The sequence below is a fragment of the Pagrus pagrus genome (genome assembly GCF_965226575.1).
Source record: "Pagrus pagrus genome assembly, chromosome: 16".
Classification (NCBI taxonomy): Eukaryota; Metazoa; Chordata; class Actinopteri; order Spariformes; family Sparidae; genus Pagrus; species Pagrus pagrus.
The window spans coordinates 9,082,110-9,101,286 of NC_140200.1; the positions used below are offsets into that span (position 1 = coordinate 9,082,110).

The 19,177-nt window shown below is 39.7% G+C and overlaps 2 protein-coding genes across 3 annotated transcripts in view; one reads left to right on the plus strand and one right to left on the minus strand.

The window, feature by feature from the left end:
- Positions 1 to 2,852: 2,852 nt before the first annotated feature.
- Positions 2,853 to 13,342, plus strand: znf513a (zinc finger protein 513a). Its single transcript, XM_084377634.1, is given in 5 exon segments — positions 2,853 to 2,979; positions 4,958 to 5,092; positions 8,580 to 9,350; positions 9,907 to 10,812; positions 10,815 to 13,342. Coding segments are annotated over 5 exon segments (1,896 nt in total). The 5' UTR covers positions 2,853 to 2,939; the 3' UTR covers positions 10,859 to 13,342.
- Positions 13,343 to 13,655: 313 nt separating this feature from the next.
- Positions 13,656 to 19,177, minus strand: part of snx17 (sorting nexin 17) — a 29,969-nt gene continuing 24,447 nt past the window's right edge. For both annotated transcript variants that reach the window (XM_084376923.1, XM_084376922.1), the window contains 5 exons: positions 17,188 to 17,316; positions 16,979 to 17,056; positions 16,586 to 16,660; positions 16,453 to 16,494; positions 13,656 to 15,814 (listed from right to left, as the gene is read on the minus strand). In XM_084376923.1, the coding sequence (XP_084233049.1) occupies positions 15,695 to 15,814; positions 16,453 to 16,494; positions 16,586 to 16,660; positions 16,979 to 17,056; positions 17,188 to 17,316 (444 nt within the window). In that variant the 3' untranslated portion in view covers positions 13,656 to 15,694. The remainder of the gene's footprint in view (positions 15,815 to 16,452; positions 16,495 to 16,585; positions 16,661 to 16,978; positions 17,057 to 17,187; positions 17,317 to 19,177) is intronic.

The window sequence follows — 19,177 nt, forward strand, 5'->3', positions numbered from 1 at the left end:
TTGTTTCAAATATGAGTTTGACAGCTGACTAACTGTCACACATTTCGCCTTTAAAAGGTGCATCTGACAGGTCAATGCTAGCAAGAATGAAAGATGAGTTTGTTTGTTTTAAATCCAGTAAAACACACACACACACACACACACACACAACACATCGGCCTATAAAATGTGTGAGATCTTTATAAATACCTTGAGGAACTTTTTAGGAAGACAACCTATATATCTTTAAGCATAAAAAAGTAGTGTGTGAAAAAGTAGCATAAAGCCTTTCGTGGTGCGTGTAATCTGATGAATTGTCTCCATTGATGTCAGTTACTGACTAAATTGCATTGTGGGTAATAAATACCTCAACATCTCCATTTCTGCTGTATTGATTTTGATAATTTGCTTTTAAACTCTCCATGATGAGTCCAACAGTGTTATAGTAATATAACTACTGTATATATATAGTAATACAGTGCAACTTAGCTACTGAGTCCACACTGGAGGCAATTTATCACATTACATTCAGCCACAAAAGGCTTTATACTACTTTTTCCACATATGCAGTAGTATTTCCCAAGACCTGTAAACACACTTCAATGTGTAAAATTGGTGGAGTTACCCTTTAAGTTAAGCCTGTTGATGCAGCCTCCCAGAGTGGGACTGCGTTACTGACCCAGTAAGATTACAGGAAGCATAATGCTTTCTGTTGTCCCTACCGAATGCAAGTCTCAAGGAGCTTTTTCCACATGTTCTGTACAACTGTATAGTATTTTGTTATTTTGTGGGACTGCCACATGCCATCGATTTTTACAATTGAGAGAATACAATTTATTTTTAATTCATTTTATTTAATCACCTAAAACATCAATAGACAAAGATAAAATTATTTACAATGTAGTATTTTTCATGTAGATTGACAATTTGTCACGCATTTGAGACATCTGTGCACTTCCTACAATGCTAAATTGCATTACATCTTCAGAATATGTTGTATATTTGTATTCCTGACACGTTTATTAAGGTATTTCAGCTCCTACATACGTAAGAACTACAACTACAATGATCCAGTGAGGTACCGAAACCGGAAATTATTTTCGGAAACGGAAACACCTCACTAAACGGAAGCATGATGTATACAATAGAATCAAGATGTAGCCCGCCAGCAAGAATAACACATCCGGTATGCGCCACAGGCCTTCAGAATAAAAGTCAAGAATTGTAATTAACGTAAAAAAAAAAATCTTATTCCTTGTCTACCATAATGTATATTCACAAAAAGCACAAAGTGGCATTAAAGAGCAACTAAAGAGCAGAAATTGCAGCAACTGCTCAACTTTGCGGCTGCTTTGCACATATACCTTGTATATTTATAGTCAATCATGCACATATTTGAAAAGTATACTATACATATAATTCTTTTAACCATTTGAAACACGAAATAATCACTAATGGCAATACAAGTACTACAATTGTGCAAGCACAGTCCCAGTATTTTGTACAAATCCTAAAATCACATCATAATACAGTACAGAGTAAGCCTGAATGTACATGTTTTTTGCTACACATTAACAAGTGAAATAACGCTGTGAGAATAAAGTAAAGTACAGTTAGTATTTCTTGTATAATGTGCGCAGTTTGCGCTAAATTAAAGTTTTGGTTTACCATCAGTGGAGCTGTCGCTTTTATTCTGAATGACTCCGGCCGGAAGTCGTATTGTTGTTGCTGCTGCTGGATCACAGGCGAATCCGAAAATCAATTAAGTTATGAAAAATACCATTAATTGCCTTTCTTTGTCACCGCAGCTCATGAAGAAATGGCGGATCTCCAGACGTCTTACATCTGAGGAAGAGCACTTGACGTCTAATGGGGTGTACACCGACGATAAAACCCACCTCAATCGACAGGAGTATTTACGTTTTCTAGGTATGTTAGCTTGTTAGCTACCCAGCTAATTTAGCTGTGGGTTAACATGTTTAGCCGCGGCTAATGGAGATGACACTTGTCAATCAGTACTACGTGCTGATGTAGACGCATTTTGTTTAGCCGGTCAGTAAGCTGCGTACCGTCAGTTTTCACAAATATTGCTGACATTTCTTCTCGTACAGTGACAACAACATTAGCTAGCTGTATGCTATTTGAGGGCATGTTTTAGTTTAAGCTGCTAGCTGACTCGCTTGACTGCTCCCTGTCGGATGGCAGTAACAGAGCTAATGTGTTAGCCATTTTGCTAAAGTAGCTTATTGGCTAGCTACTTGATGGTGCGTATTGCGACTGTTTACAGTGTAAATAACGTTAGTTCACGTCCAGATGAAACACTCAAATGGCACCCGTGTCTCCCTGTTGTGTGTGTTAGCGTTACGTTAAGAGAAAGAGAAAGACTTAGTGCCAGTAACTACGAATTTACTGCTAGTTTATTCACAACATTGTGTAGTATCCTCCACCTGCCATCATTAGGACATAGTAGATTTGCTGACGGATTTGTTTTGATGACTACAAACGTGTCTTTGTCTCCTGTTACAAGAAAGCTATTGTTAATGGTAGCTCTAATATGTGATATCCCGTTTGTAGGTAGATTTTGGAGCCTAGTTGATCAATAAACAAGTAATATTTCTTATAAGCAATTCATCATGCAAGTCTTTTTTTTAAGCAAACATGCCTCAATTTCACTGGCCAAGCTTCTCAAATGTGAAAATGTTCTGGTTTTCTTACACGTCTATGACAGCAAAATGTATTTGCATTGGTTTTAGACTGTCGGTAAGACGTAATACATAATTTGAAGTTGCAACCTTGGGCTTTAAGAAATCGATGACTTGTGAAGTACAATTGTATGCTAATGGTTTCTGCTTTGCATCTGTAGGAATATTGACGAATATCTTCCAAACGGACGAGAATGAGCTGATGGTTGTGGAAGTCTGCAAGAAGACGCTGCAAAACAGAGAGAGGCTGACTGGAAGATGCCAAGAAAAAAACAGCAGAATCCACAGCCAGTCAAGTGTAGGTATTCAGAGATCTTTATAATGTTCAAAACATGATACACAGATGAGCTTCATGCCTGAAATGATTTATCATGTCTTTTTTTTTTAACAACATACACTAACTGCGGATTGACAGTGGGGGTTTAAATCAAATCCCTGTGAGTCTTTGGCCTGATTGTGCACAACATGTGTCCTCACATCTGGACAGCAGGCGTTGCTGTTTGAGTGCTTGAAATGTTTTATCATCAATCATACAAACTCACAGTGCTGTAATTATTATGCAGTTAAATCTAATATCACACTCTACATTCATTTGAATGAATTTGTAATGCACTAGCAAATTCTACTTTTCTTCAAAGTCTTGTGTTCTGTGTAGTGCCTGATTAAGAATGAGATGACTGATATCGTGCCAGCAATTAGCTCCCACATACAGAGTTTAAGCGTTTACATGCACAGTACTTATTCTGCTGATACCATGCATGCTAACAAAACGTAGCCTTGATTAATTTCCCCCATCATGCACCTCTCAGTGTGGTTAAATGCCATCTGTTACCGATAGAAAAGGAGAGGAATTTGTGATTTTGTAGTGTGATTTACTAAAAGTATTTCACTGATGATCAATAGGAAATGTCAACACTGTAAACCCACAACCTGAAACTGTTCAGTTAGTTACTCATTACTCTGAATCAGAACACCAAAATAATGTTATGATCATGCAGTAATAAGCATCCAAGGGTGTGCCTCGCTGTTTTTTTAATGCAACATTATTCTCGCCACTTGAGCAGCATATCACAGCGAGATTGTTTGTGTTTGTACTATTTAATAACCATCTATGAATCTAGTTTGAGATGGGGCTCTGTGGAAAAGAGAAATTCTTTGTCAAACCCTAAAACAACCAGTAGATGGTAGCATGCTGCTGTTTCTGAAGGATTTGCCAAAAAGAGCTGCTGAGCATGATGCCCTTGAAGTGGCCTGGAAGTTGTTTTCCGAATAGTGACAGCTGTGTGATAGTTGTTTGGACGCCATTAAGCTTGAGAGAATTTCAGGCATCATTAGCTGTAACCGCAGTAAAAGAGCTCCATCTGTCAACTGTTAGCTGCTAATTTTTTGTTCATAAAATGCTCTTTGTCCACTGTAGGGTAGTAAATTCAATTTCCTTTTTTTTTTTCTCTAGATTATGCCCATCTTTTAACTTTCATTGCCACAGTTAAACAAATGGCATTGTAGTGGAACCAAAAGGATTTTCGCCAGCAGAGAAACTGTCCAATGACTGATGATCTGGCTAATTACATATTTGAATGCTTGACTAACGTAAATTAATTCATATATAATTATGCCCAGTTTTTCATTAGTGGGGTGGACCAAACAATTTTCACACAATGTAGGATGCCATAAGTCTTTGTTGCAGAATTTGAAGAACTAATAGCATTTTGTCTTTGACATATCTGGAAAATTATGATGTGATTAGTTTTTTCTGCATAATTTATCATTGCTTTCTTAAATCCTCAAAACCAACATGTACACTGGAAAAGTTATATTCAATTGAAGGTGACCGTAAGGGAGCATTTTTCAATACAGTCAGTCATGTTCAGCCAAGCTTAATGGTCATAAGGAGTCCTTCGTCTGTAATAATTTATCTGACTTTAAACTAAGACATCAAGATTTTATTTTTAAGTGGAACATAAAAATGAAGGCATGTCAATAAAAGTATGCTGCTAACTTGACCATTATAGTAACTGTTAATATTATAGTCAATAAAACAATTTATGTGCAGACATGATTTCTCAGTCAGGCTGCTGCTGATTCAAGTTGATGCTGTGAAACTTGAGCAGCTTCAGGAGTTTCTCTTAAATCCTGCTTTCTGCTTTATGTGCAACTGCCTTGAGCATTTGCCATTAAACAGTGAAACATCCATGCTAATTGATTAAAATCAAACCCTTCAGTGAAATGAAATTAGTCATCCAATGTGGTTGATTTTCTCCTTTCTGTGACTGCAGTGGATTCTGAAGATGGTGTAGCCATTGAAGCTCCAGGAAACCTCACCTTAGACACAGACTTCTTTCTAGGACAAGACCTCGAGTTTGGTGATCCTGATCATGACGGCAAGATTCTAGGCCTGGAAAAGTTCTCAGGTTTGTAACTCAAGTTTTTGCAACCCTTTTTAAATTATGTGTTCAAAGTTTAAACCCCTTAAGATATCAGTCCTGGTTGATTTGGCAGCAAGTGGTTGAGCAGCTACTTTCATTAGAAATACAACAGAAGAGCAACTGGTGTAACTGTTTACAGCACAGCCAAACAAACTCATGTTGTTTTAACAAAGAAGTCAGTCAAAAATGTTGTGCAACTGTTGTCTGTTTTTCACAGTACACATGTGTAGCCAGTCTCTAGCAGGTCCTCATCTAACAGCTGACTTTGGCTCCTTCTTCTTCGCTTCTTGCTGGGTGTGTACTCGGGTCGCAGCAGTATGCCAATTTTAAACTATACCGTGGTACAAAAACAGATGGCTGTCATTCCATCTACATTTGCTTATCCAAGGTATTGGATTATGCTGTATTAGTATAATTAGAATATATAGTACAAGTTTATATCAACTTTCCCGTCTGTCACAAAAAAATTGTGACATTATAATAAGGGGTTCGTTCATCCAAAAAATGTTTGTTCAGACAATTTCCTCCAAAATAATATTTGTTTAACAATGTACACCATGACACCGTTAAACCGTGATATTTTTTTAGATGGTTATCGTACCCTGATATTCTTATACCATTGCAATCCTAGTCTGTACCAAGTAAGCGTGTTCCCTTACACCTGGAATATAGTTTACAGGCCACGGCATCTCTGTCGCGCCACAATTCATTTACCATTAATAACGGTATGTTGTGACACAGTTTACCTTTATCAGTAAATTGCAGCACCTGTGTTTTGTATATTCCACTTGGCCATTTTGCAATTTCAATTAATCGCTAAGCCCTTGTAGCTACCTAATGATACAGCTCTGATACAGCGTTAGGGGAGTGAACAGGAAACAGTGAGGCCACAATCAATTAGATGAAATTAAAAACTGTAATGCTGGATTATATGCTTTTATTGTTTCCTGTGAATGTCATATGTGTAAGCAAATTCAAATCCAGCAAGGGAAGGGTGGACTCCACCAATAACAATGAAAACCTCCATATAGGGAGATAATTACAGATTTTTAATATAGTGAATGAATATTGCAGAAGGATGCTGATCATAAATAGAATCAAAAATGTGATTTCAATTCATCAAAATCTCAATGATTCTAGTTTTAAGGGTGGCATGTGTTGTTGATGTCTGCCTGTCAGCTTCTCTGTCTGTCTGTATACTGTATCTGTCCACTCTCTTCTAAGTGGGGTAAGTCTGTCTATCAACCAAGAGTGTCTTCTTGGGTCTGTTTTTTTTAATGTCGCAGGTTCACTTTTCTGCATGTGTTTGTTCTTCGTGGTAAATCTCATAGACAACTCTACGTGGCAAATGTTTCTATTGATTATACAATAAAGGGAATGGCTGGTCATTTTAGTTCACTTCAATATACTCCACAGTTTGAACTACATTTGCTTGGTGAAAGTGCGGTGGCATCATAATGTTTTGTATAAGCACTCATTTTCACTTCCTGTCATTGCCATGAAAGCATGGCATGAATCTGCAATGTAAATGATTTTAATGGTTTTACCGCTAAAGGAAATGTAGGCGCAGCCGCAATACAAAGGGGACTCGTCGGTTCTTACAGTTTGTTTTTTTGAGCGATGAAGTGTTGCCCCTCTGTGCGACAGTAAGAGAAATGGAAGTACCAGCTCATATTTCCCAGCATGGCTCTTTGTCAGAGGGAGTGATCTGAAAAATGGAAAAGTAGAGAAAGGAGCTGAGACACACCATTATTATATAATGGTCATAAAAATAGGACCATTACCATCAAGGACACCATTATAAGAGGGCATTTATTCATCATCATCATCATCATCATCATCATCATCATCATCAGCCTCTGCTCCCACTACCCCGCTACCATTATCGTTTCCCCCACATCATCATCATCATCATCATCATGTACCCTCATCATCATCATCATCATCTACCCTCATCATCATTATCATCAGCAGCAGCAGCTTCACCATTATAGTCATCATCATTATCATTAGGCTCGGTAATCATCCACGAGGGGGTTCCATGGGGCAGGATAAAAGGGCAGTCTCCACTCTCGCCTTCCTCACATCCTGCCTCGACATCTGCGGAGGAAGGTGGTTTTCTTCTGGCTCTCTGAAGCACAGGCTGAAGTAGAAGAGTGCTTTCGAAGTCTTGAAGATTTTCTTCCTACCTCCTGGGAAACGTGTCTGTCTTTTTTTTTTCTCTCTCTCTTTTTGTTGTCTTTAAACCTCAGATGGAATAACAACAGCTAAAACGCAGTTGACCTTGGTGGTAGCACTGTGAGTATTTCATGTTTCTCTGAAATTCTCACTTTTTTTACTAAGAAGAGAGATTCTCTGTGTACCGAAGTTATCCTGCTCAGTGTGATGGGAAAAAATGTAGGGACATTATCTGTAACAGCTCTGTATCCCTGGCTGCTTTCTTTATGAGTCAGACAGTTCAGTGAGATCACTTTTAAACCATGTGTCATTATGACACAGTCAGAAGTTGGTTTATTAGTAATGATTTCTGAGCATTGGCAAGTTGTGTCACTGTGGAGTTATTATAGCTTTTATTTCAGCTATTATCTTGTCAAGATGTCCTTTCTGTAACCTTAGTGTATATGTCATTGTGGCATGTTGTCACCAGCCCCTGCCCACGTGCCCCTTAGCCAGACACGTCTGTGAGTTTAGTGTTGAATTATTTCACATAGGGCTGGGCGATATGTATGACATATATGGTTATCATGATATGAGAGTGTTGTGTTTTCTTAAAGGCTGAGTCACAGTAAAGTGATGCAATTTTCTGAACTTAACAGACTCTTCACTTGTTCTAATACTTGTCTTTGCCTACTTAGTCATCACATCCACGTTACTTAAAAATCTTGTTGTGTTAATATTTTGTACCAATAGTTACTCATATGTTACTCACTAATATGATATTGTTGCATTTTGTCAAAAATATTGTTATGTTTGATTTTGTTGCCCCGCCCTAGAATTCATGAAGTGCTTTTGAGGAGGTTTCAAAATATCTAGATATATATTGTGTATCGTGATATGGCCTAAAAATATTGTGACCTCCATATGTTTGTTCAACATCTGTTATATTGTGGCTCTTATTCTGTTTGATTTGACTGAATAATACAAATAATAACAGGGTTCAACATTAATATACTTGTTTTCACTTGCAAAGTCAGTTTTGATTTGCCTCTGTACAAATAGTTTAATTTATAAACAGTTATCAAATAACAACAAATACGCCATGTTAATTGTCATGTTTAATCTTTATTTAATTAGCGAAATCAATCACAATGACACAGTGAGTCCTAGAGGCAAAGCGAAAAATATTCTTGCATATTGAAAACAAACATTTCAATTATACTTTTTTTCCAGGATAATTGAAATGTTTGGTATGACGTGATGAAATATGTGTAGTATTAAAAAACTTTTCTTTCTGTTTGTCTTTCCTGTTCAGAAGTAGCTGCTGAGATCGGTTTCTCTGTGTATCCTCTGGGTGATGAGGAGAGCCCTGCCTACAGCCAGCTCAGCATGGAAAGTGAAACAGAAAACTCACACGGCACAGCTGACAACAGTAGGGAAGACGAGGGCAGAGCAGCCCAGTCAGAGCCCAGTTTTCCTCCCTACCTATCCTGCAGGGGCTGCGGACAGCTCCGCGATGAACCTCTGGGACCTGGCATCGACCTAATTGGCCCTTACTGCCTTAGGTGCTGCAAAGCCTCCAGGGAAGCCAAAAGCACGGACTTCTGTTCACCTTTTGGAAGCATCAGCGGGATTCGCTCTGGCTCCCATATGCAGCTTGACGGTGAAGGGATGGGAAATGGGATGGGTGACAAAGCACTGACAGCTGAGGACAAACTGCCCAAACTGCACTCGTGTCACCTCTGCGGCTTCTCCTCGCGTTACGCCAACCACGTGAAGCGCCACATGAAGACGCACAACGGGGAGAAGCCCTATAACTGCCCCTTGTGCACTTACGCCTCAGCTCAGCTGGTGAACCTGCAGAGACACCTGCGCATTCACACTGGGGAAAAACCCTACAAATGTGAAAGCTGCTCTTTTGCCTGCAGTTCTCTTGGCAACCTTAAGAGGCACCAGCGCATGCATGTGCCATCTGCAGGGGCGGGACAGGATATACCGGTGCGACCTGCCATTGGCCAAAACAGCCTGAAGAGGTGTGTGACTGGGCAAAGAGCCAGTGAGGAAGTGTCTGGTGCTTCAGCCAAGGGTATGTATCATTTCCCTTAATAATTATTACATCATTTCGATAAAGGGTAGTTTTTAAAGGACCTGTCTTTTTTCATTATTAGGCATGTCTAGGTGTCATATAAATAGTAGGAATGTATCAAAACGCTCCATAGACGAATGAATGCAAACAGTCCGAATCCAGAAACTGTGCCTTTAAACGAGCCGTCAGGACTTCCATAAGGTCGTGATGTCACGACCAAACAATCATCGCCATATTTACAAAAACACAGGCTGAGCTGATGTGGAAATATGGTTGACCGTGCCTGCTCAGGCCTGTGAGAGCTGGCCAATTAGAACAGACTGGGCTTTTCAGGTAGGGGGCCTTAAAGAGACAGGCGCTAAAACAGAGCTCCAGAAAGAGGGTAAATAGAGGTGCTGCAGCAATTTTGAGCATTAAAGCATGTAAACATTTTCTAGTAGACACCCAAAATCAAAGAATGAACCTTAAAATGAGGATAACATGGGACCTTAAATATTATGACTCATGACACACATATGTTTTATTAGTACTCACTCACTCTCATCTTTTTGTGAAGTTTCAGAAGTTGCACGACCGACTTCAAACCTGAGTTTGGGAGCCCAGAACAGTGACTACCTATCAGCCTTCGATGGCTTAAAGGGCGCGTCACCACCACCCATTCCAGCCTCTAACCCAGCTCCTGGCCACCAGCCTCCACCCCTACTGGAGACCACAGGTGGCGGCGGTGGCAGCAGGGTGAACAGAGGGGGCGTATCAGACGGTCCCGCCCTTCCCCCTTCACTTTTCCCTTTCACTTGCCGATTGTGTGGCATTGTCCTGGAGGACGAGGACGGCTCCTCGGCCCAGATTTGTGCCAAGTGTACCCTGGAGATGCTGACTAAAGACTCCTCATCATCTCCCAACAGCCCTGGCGAGCGCAGTGACAAGGTGTACACCTGTGCCGCCTGCCCTTTCCTCACACACTACCCAAACCACTTGGCACGCCACATGAAAACTCACAGCGGCGAGAAACCGTACAAGTGCCCTCAGTGCGACTACGCTTCAGCACACTTCGACAACCTCAAGCGCCACCACAGAGTGCACACAGGCGAGAAACCTTACAAGTGCCATTTGTGCGATTACGCCTGCGGGAACCTGGCCAACCTGAAGCGCCACCAGCGGGTGCACTCGGGCGCCAAGCCCTTCCAGTGCGCCGTGTGCAGTTACAGCTGCAACCAGAGCATGAACCTGAAGCGGCACATGCTCCGGCACACAGGAGAGAAGCCGTACAAATGTCAGGAGTGCGGCTACACCACCGGCCACTGGGACAATTACAAGAGACATCAGAAGAAACACGGCCTGGCCACAGACGGCTGGGTCAAAGTTCCAATGACTGGAAATGATGCGGAGGAGGAAGTGAGAAAAGGGATTGGAGTCGGCAGTCAGACTCAGAGAAAAGAAACGGGGGTCGATATGCAGTATATGTCCAGGGAGGGAGGTCAGACAATACACCCATGCTACAAACTTGAGATTGTATAAAATATAACTCAGCAAAACTAAGCTACCAGCAGATTTTTGTTTTTGTTTTCACAGAGCCTTTATATTGTTTTAGCGTGTACTTGTCTTTTAGTGTTTTGTCAGATGTCTTCAGAGGCTGCTAATTGTTTCTTTGTAGAATCTCGCACAATTATGAAAAACAGTTGTTTGAAATGTGTTGATCCCTTTTTGGATTAAGTCAAGTGGATGAGTCTGTTCAGTTTGTCTTCTACTCTGTGTTTGTGTCACGACGTTGGACTTTGTCTACTGTTGAAGTCCTTTGACTGTCTCATTCTGTATGTTAAACCACGCTAGATTAATCCTAACATCTCCCTCATATATCACTACACATATCTGGTTCTTCATTGTAGGTCAGAGAACACTACCAAATATTCCTCAATAGGGGTGTCACCATTCAACTCGACTTTTGTTTTTAAGGTCACCATTTTATCCAGTTTTCAATTTAAACATTTTCCTTTTAGCACTGACGGCCGTGCTATTGTTCGACGTATGATGCTTGATTTGTAAAGATCAACAGATCGTTGGTTTTATGCCCTTGACAGTCCTTTACATCTCTGAATTCTCCTTTAAAAAGAGGCAACATGGTATCAAGTATGATGCCTGTAACTGCCTTCTTTTTGTAAAGCTATATGCACAAATTTAAAGAACTGATTTAAAATTTAACTAGAATGTAACTCAGTCGAGCACGTACCTCCTCCACCAAGGCCAAACAGTCTCCTTTAATCCAATCAAGCCTAATCTAATAGCAAATGTAACATGTTGAAATCGGATCAGGGTTTTTATTTGGATCCGCTGCAAGTTATATTTCCTGAGAAATTAAAGATGTCAAAAATGATTTTAAAAACGCCCTAGCAAGAAGGTAAGAAAAAAAATCCTGGATCTGCTGACAAACCAACAAATGGACACTGGCAAACACACAAGTTCCTTGGTGGAGGTAGTTACATCATTTCATCTGTGAATTGGGAACAAACTGTCAAACGCTAAGACCAAAGGAAGAGTCACTAGATGGCAAGAGTCATTTACGACAGCGTGAATTTCGTCACCTGCAAAACCAAGTAGGCGAGGATGGAGAGAAAATAAAATACAGAGAATCGCCAATCCTGCTTTTGACTTGGAGAATTAAGATCAAATGCTCATTGCAAATAAATTTTGATTGAGAATTGAAATGGGGACACCCCTTGACCTCAATATATAGAACTCGTGCACATTTTTGCCTGAACTGTTGAGCTGCACTGTGTAGTTGTCTTTAAATAAGGGATAATTGCTGTATTTATGAAAGTTGTCAAGTTTAAATCAAACCTTTTACTTTTGTACCAAAAGTCTCATGACATAATTTGAATGTTATTTTTTCCTACCCTCCCATCACATTTACCTGACTCGCCTTCATGAGGTTATTTTAACTTTGAGTTTATACTCAGACTACACAGTGCAGCTTTGAGTAACTATGGGTCCTTTTAAGGGCCAATATTGTGCTTCGTTTGCATTTGGGCGCAAGCTCTAATAACGGCATGCCTTCAGATTCATTTACTAATGTATGTACTACTAGCAAAGTGCTATTTAATAGTACTGGAATTGTTTTACCCTTGATAGACCGATTGAGTAGGTTGTGTTAAAACCTAACTGAATTAATCTCCAGTGTCTTGAACTGTGTTGTCATTTTTGCCAAACCCCTCAGGATTATAAACATGTTATTTGGGAGACCTAAATGTTGGCAACAATTTTATTTCTGGTTATTTTGCATGCACAAGCTTTTTGAAAGGCCCTCTGTGGCCTTGACTTAGTCTTATTGTTGAAGAAAAAAGCACAACTCTACACACACAGTTGCATTCGGAAGCTGGAGGGGGGGAAAAAAACCTTGGTTGACATCTCTTATTTGTGATTCAGGAGTAACAGAAGTCGTAAACGAGCATGTTCAAAAGATTTTTCTCCACAAACGTCTACTCGCCACATATCATCAATCTTTAAATTTCTAGAACTTAAATTTTCTCATTTTTTAAGGGACTGTTTGATCACCTTCCTTTTGATTACTGTTTACTATTGACTGTGAAAATAGCCCATTTGTGTTTTTTACTTGAAAAAAAAGACTATTAGAAAGCATGTGTGTAATAGTTGTTTTATTTTTCTAACGTGGCTGTAACACACTGCTAGAAGTGCATACTTTAATATATAGAATTGTTTTCATCATTTTATTCTGAATGTGTGATGTGTCATTTAGCTACCATGGGAAAACTAATAGGGACTGTGATTTAAGTTTACTCTCTTTTTGAATTACTATTATATGCAAGTGAGATATTTTTCAGGTTGCCAACTTGCCATGACACAATGGAGCATTGAACCCATTGATTAGTACTGATATCCCCCCCCCCCCCCCAAGTGTCCATTTTTGTCTTTATGCAGTGTCTCATAAATGCCTTAAGTGAGGATTTTGAAATAAACATGAAATTCATTTCATTGAATGTCAGACAACAGACTGGATCTCTTCTTTTTCCTTACATCGACTACAAGTACAGCACTTGAGACACATTAGCCATAAAGAAAAATCTCTTCCAGCTCAGTTCTTAACCTTCACAAGGTGAGAGTACTCTTCTTCTACAGAAACTTTAAATCAAATTGATGTACTGATTCATATCACTTAGCTCCTCTACAATGAGTAGCACCTTTGTCATATTTCATGTCTAAGAACCAAAGTTCTCTATGATAAAGAAAGCAGAGTAATGATAAAAACATGACAGAAGTTGAGCCATCAAAAGACAACAGAGAACCACAGGATGACCTAATTTCAGAGTTTATTGTAGCATCATGACAGTTGTCTCCGACCTTACGACTGAAATCAAAATGAAACGTAGTGGAATGAATCAAGTCAATACAATCTTCATGAAATCTTGACATTTTCTGGAAAAGTGATGCTGATGATAAATGCACTTGAAAGTGTAATTTGGCACCTACATATTACTAACATCCAGGACCTTGCAGCTTCCATGTAACTTGCTATCTACAGGAATCGAGAAAATGGAAAGGAATGGTGGCGTCCACATCCCCCAACTGTAAATGCAACTGAAGACAGAAAAGAAGCAAAGCAGTGACAGAACGAGACATTTACACTGAGAACATTTCATTTACAGTTCTGGCTACCTGTGAGAGAGTAAAGCTGTTGATAGGTTGGCATTGATTTACATTTAGAGGCTTCGAAACACGCTGGTAAAAGTGGAATGAAATGTCTTATAAAACAGCGGGATATGTTCGTTTTTGTTGCCTGCTCTTCACGAGCTTTGTTCACTCACATCAGCCACTTCACCGAAGCACCTTTTCTACTAAATCCTCTGAGATGATTGGCACAATGTACGTACAAATTACAATGAACTGAAGCCCCGAAGAATGCTCCCCCACAACACCCTCACTCGCAAAAACAAGACAAAGAAAATCAGATGTAAAATTTGTAAACACTTTACATTTTACCTAATAAAGTCCGCTAAACATTATGTAAACAATGATAAATGTTAGTCCATTTAAAATTCTTGTTCTATACAGCGTAGATTACATTTGATCTATTTGATTACAATAAGCTATTGATGATAAAGATATTAGTAAATGTTCAGAATACTTAATTGCATGTACATAATATAAAAAGTGACATTGTCATAATTTTTATGTTTGTTTTGTGCAAAATGCTTTAGTAAACTATAATTTGGCATTTATGAGAAACCTTTAAAAAATTGGTTTAAAAAATAAAAATCATAGATGGATTTACAGAGCCCCTTGGAAGAAAAAAAAAATCTCCACACAATGTTAAAAAGTCATGCTTCCACTCAAACATTCATCTCCACCTGTTAATACTGTGCAAAATGATGGGTTCAGCAAGTGCAAGCAGCTCGGCCAAATCAACCATCTATCAAGCTCTGCAAGATTCTAGGAAACAGCGGCTGACGCTGACGGTTAAGTTTCAACCGATGTCCGGTTAAATGACAGCCTGCGAGGCTGGGAAAGGAAAAGTTAAGGCATCAGACTATTTCTGAAGGCAGTATGAGTAACTGTGCCTCAAACAGAAGCTGGAAACACCACTGGTATCTTTGCTAAGACTTGGCACACGAGTAGCGCGACACACAGAGGACCACTGACAGTATAAAAACATGACGTTTTGGTATATAGCCAAGCCAAATCTTCCATGTGAGTAAGCTCTACAGTTGTGAGATCGATTTCAACACATTCACTGGACTCATTTCGAGAACTATCCACATCCAGTTCTGCTGTATTATCACTAGTGCCAGGTCTAACTAAACATTTGGCTCTCAAGGAACATGCAGCCACCGAGGGAAGAATCCAGGATCTAGCAGGATTTCTTCATGTACTTTACAATATATTAATCTACTTTGTACCTCCAGAATTTAACTGCATTAAAGAACTTCACATATACTGTGGATGAAACAGTAATCCATGTGAATGAAGCTGAAGTAGAAAATCAAAACGGTAACATACAGAAAGCCTCCCTATTTGAGTACCTGTAGCTTCACATGCTATTAACTGTATGTTGCCACAAGTTTAAAAACACGACGGACAAAGTTTCAACTGAATATGATGATTGTAACTAAAATACAAATCAAGATGAGCTGTAAGAGTCTAAAAGAAAGGACACCGTCAAAGATTAAACGAGAGCTTAAGGCAGCGATTTTCTCCAGGAAGAAGCTACAATCTTGCAGAATCCTATGCCGTGTTTGGTCCGCTCGGCTCGGCTCGGCTCAGCTCAGCTCGTAATCTTCGTCGTCCCAGTCGTTGACAGTGGAATGAAGAGGTGGGGGAGGGCGTGTCGGCGGTTACAGGTCGTCGTCCCCGATTCCCTCGAAAGCGTAGTTCCCGTGGAAATCGTTGCCGCTGATGTCGTTTGCCGAGTTGGAGGCGCTGATCCCTCGGAGGGACACGGAGCTCAGCTTGGTCTAAAAAGAATAATCAATAATAAACTTACAGTGGATTGACATGGATTTATGAAAAACATGTTGACTCCATCATTTAGCGGCATATGTTGCATCGCTATTTTTTTTTAATACCTCATAGCAGAATCAGAATGTCTGCAGGTATCAGACACTTAAATATAATGCTTTCTAAGACCTTTTCAGGTATTTAGTCCCATGCAATAACCATCTTTAAGAAGATTTATAGTTAACTAAACTCTAATTGATAGTTATTTTGCTGTTAACCAACAATGAAATGCTTTATAAACCATTTATTAAGCAGTTGTTTATTGTAAAGTTCCAGCTAATATTTCTAATAGCTTGTAAATGGTTAATAAATACTCTGTAGTTCATCTATTAACATTATTTGGATGGCCATTATAAGGTTGCAACTGATGTTTATAAACCTTTACAACTGCTTAATAAACCATTAATTAAGCATTTAATAGTTTATTAACAATAAACAACTATGAACCAGTTTAATTAACTATAAATGTATAACTTATTTATGATGGATATTATAAAGTTAGGTTCAGTGGTAGGTTTAAAGTAAGTCATTTGTAACACCAGACTTTAAGCAGCTGCAGACACAGAGACTTTTAAAAAGTCAAAAATATACTCACTGAGAGTTTGACGATTTGTTCACGGTTCGGATCGGGGGAGTCCTGCAGCCAAAAACAACACGAATGGGTCAGATCACTATTGAAATCTAGAGAAAATCCAAATCAACTTGAGGCACACTGTCCCATTTCTCACCAGTAGAGGGGGAGATTTCACAGCTTGCTGACTGTCTGGCCGGTGGATGGAGCCGTTGTGTCGTTTCCTCAGCATCTAGAAGGAGACAGAAGACACCAGAACAAATGAGGAATTTCATAAATATTATTAAGGAGGAATCCTGTGAATTTTAGGGTATGCTTTGCATTTACACGTGCTGTCCAATAACCTTTTGTGTCCACAATCACCAAAATAAAAACCTGAATAGTGATAGAAGACCTATTAATGCTCAAAAAGATGCTGATGAACATTTTTAATGTGGGAAGGCTGAGTTAACATCCTCAGCGTTAAATTAAAACACATCAAAAGGACTTGGTTATTTTGTTGACTTAACAACTTACACTGAGGAAGATTTTTACTTATCCTGACACAAACCTTTTTTATGCTGCCGCCTGACTTCTTCACCATTAGTTCATCCACCATAGACTGAAGGCAGATACTCATCATGATAGCCTGAAATCACAGACTGACAGTCAATAAATCAAATCTGGAATACTGAACATCTCAGAGTCTTTGAGAAGAATTGTTCCGACAGTAATATTCACAGTGATGTATTCGACCCCACACTGACCCTGTCTTCTTACCTGTTGACTGGTGATTGTGACCCACTGGAGGCGGTCCTTGCTCATCAGATACTCGAAGGCCAGCTCCAGTTTGACCTCGCATTTGGACGAGCTGCAGGGATTGGTGGTGCCGTTGGCTATCGGGACTTGCTGCGGAGTCGGACAGAAAAGTGGAGGGTCATGATTTGGACTGTCGGATTATGATTTAAGTTTATTTACTGAGGACTTTTTCCTCCTTCAGCATTCAAGTTCAATTAGTCTTCTGGTCTTCAAAGAGCACGAAAAAGAAGCAGATTTCCATATTTCTTAACCAACATCCGACTCGTCTCTTAAGTCGAGGATAAGCCTGCAATTCTGCTTCACGACTGGAGGGTCATGTAAGCAGCTAAATCACATTTTCTATTCATTCTTGAGCTGCTGCATCACCGATGACAGGCAGCCGGATCTTAAGAAGACGACACTTGCTAAAAGATTAACATGGGTGCAAAGAAAGGAAGAAATATGTACAGATAGAGAATTTCAAATGCCTTCCAGAATCTGTGAAGCTCAGAGACAGCTCCCTGGAGACGAGCCCTCATTCCTCTTTAATGGAGCCTGTGCTCTTCACTGATACTATTTCCTCTGGGCCAGAAACTAGCTGTACCTCCCATGCTATCGACACAGACACACACAGACACACACACACAGACACAAAGACAACATGAAGACGAAATACAGATAAAAAAAGCTCTGACGCATACACATATGCGTGCTGACTGTTTATACGCTGTCTTCCGGTCGCAATTTGAGATTCGACTACGAGGGGGGCTGCAGCGCTGCACCAAATGAGATGTTTTGAATAGTTTGCTGGAAAGGAAAGGGCTCATTAAAATGACTTTGACCTCTGAGAATTAACCACCCCGCTGGACAGTGTGGGGGCTCACTCTGTAATCAGACAAGCCAACATGCATTTTAATTTTAGATGTGTTGCGGTGTGTACACGTCTCTGTGCATATTAACTTTAGGGAGAATCATAAAAGCTTCTGTGATACACATAATGACTGTGCTGCTCCAACACTAATGCAGTGCAAGAGTGAACTGTTTCCCCCCCCATCTCCATTTAAATGAGATCCTGCGTCTGTAAATGTTCATCTTTCAAAGGCTAGCTGAAAAGAAATATGTGGGTAGAGCTGCATGTCGTGCTTTTCTCAGCTATTCACAGCAGTGAAAATAGATTGTTCAGCTGTCTCTTTTCAAGACGACTGATTGGGTAGAGGCTGAAGAAAATGCAAATTCAAGGCGAATCGACTGTGTGGTGTATGATGGTTTGAATTAGTGCTGATTCTAGGTGACAATCATGGAGATTTTATTATTCTTTACACAAGGAATTGGTTCTGGAGTTGACAGCTATTGGAGTTGAATTACCATTTTAAAAAGAGGGTACTCCAGTGATTAGGTTTTACAACTACTTAATCTTGCCGGGCTTATTACAGACATTACGGAAAGTGGTCAAAATCTGTGCAGCAGGGTACTACAATTCCCATAATGCACCTCAATCTGAACCCACTTGCCTGCTAAATGCACACGTCTTTCATGAGGTCGTAAAGCTGTGAAAAAACTGTTTTAAAAAAACAAAGAAGAAGAAAATGCAAGCCAAAGCTGAGATAATCTTAATGACATCATCGGGGGTTATTTTGTCAAACTTTAGAGAAAGCTCCAGAACCAGAACCAGACATCATGACCCCATTCATACCTGGTATTATAATAGGATCCGTTTTCAGACACGTTATCCAGATAAGGAAAAACACATGTTGATGCAAGGTGTAAATGACTGACATTCCTGACTGGAATGTGATCAGGTCTGCCTGACCACATGTGGAGCTGGTGGAGCTCATATTATGTTAAGATCTTAGAAAGGTGCTGACGTCTGTGCACAACATAACATTGTTTTCAGCTAACATGTAGGCAGTTGTTTAAATTCAGAGAGAAAAATGAAGAGATACACCTCTAATTACTGAGTCTAGACTTACTC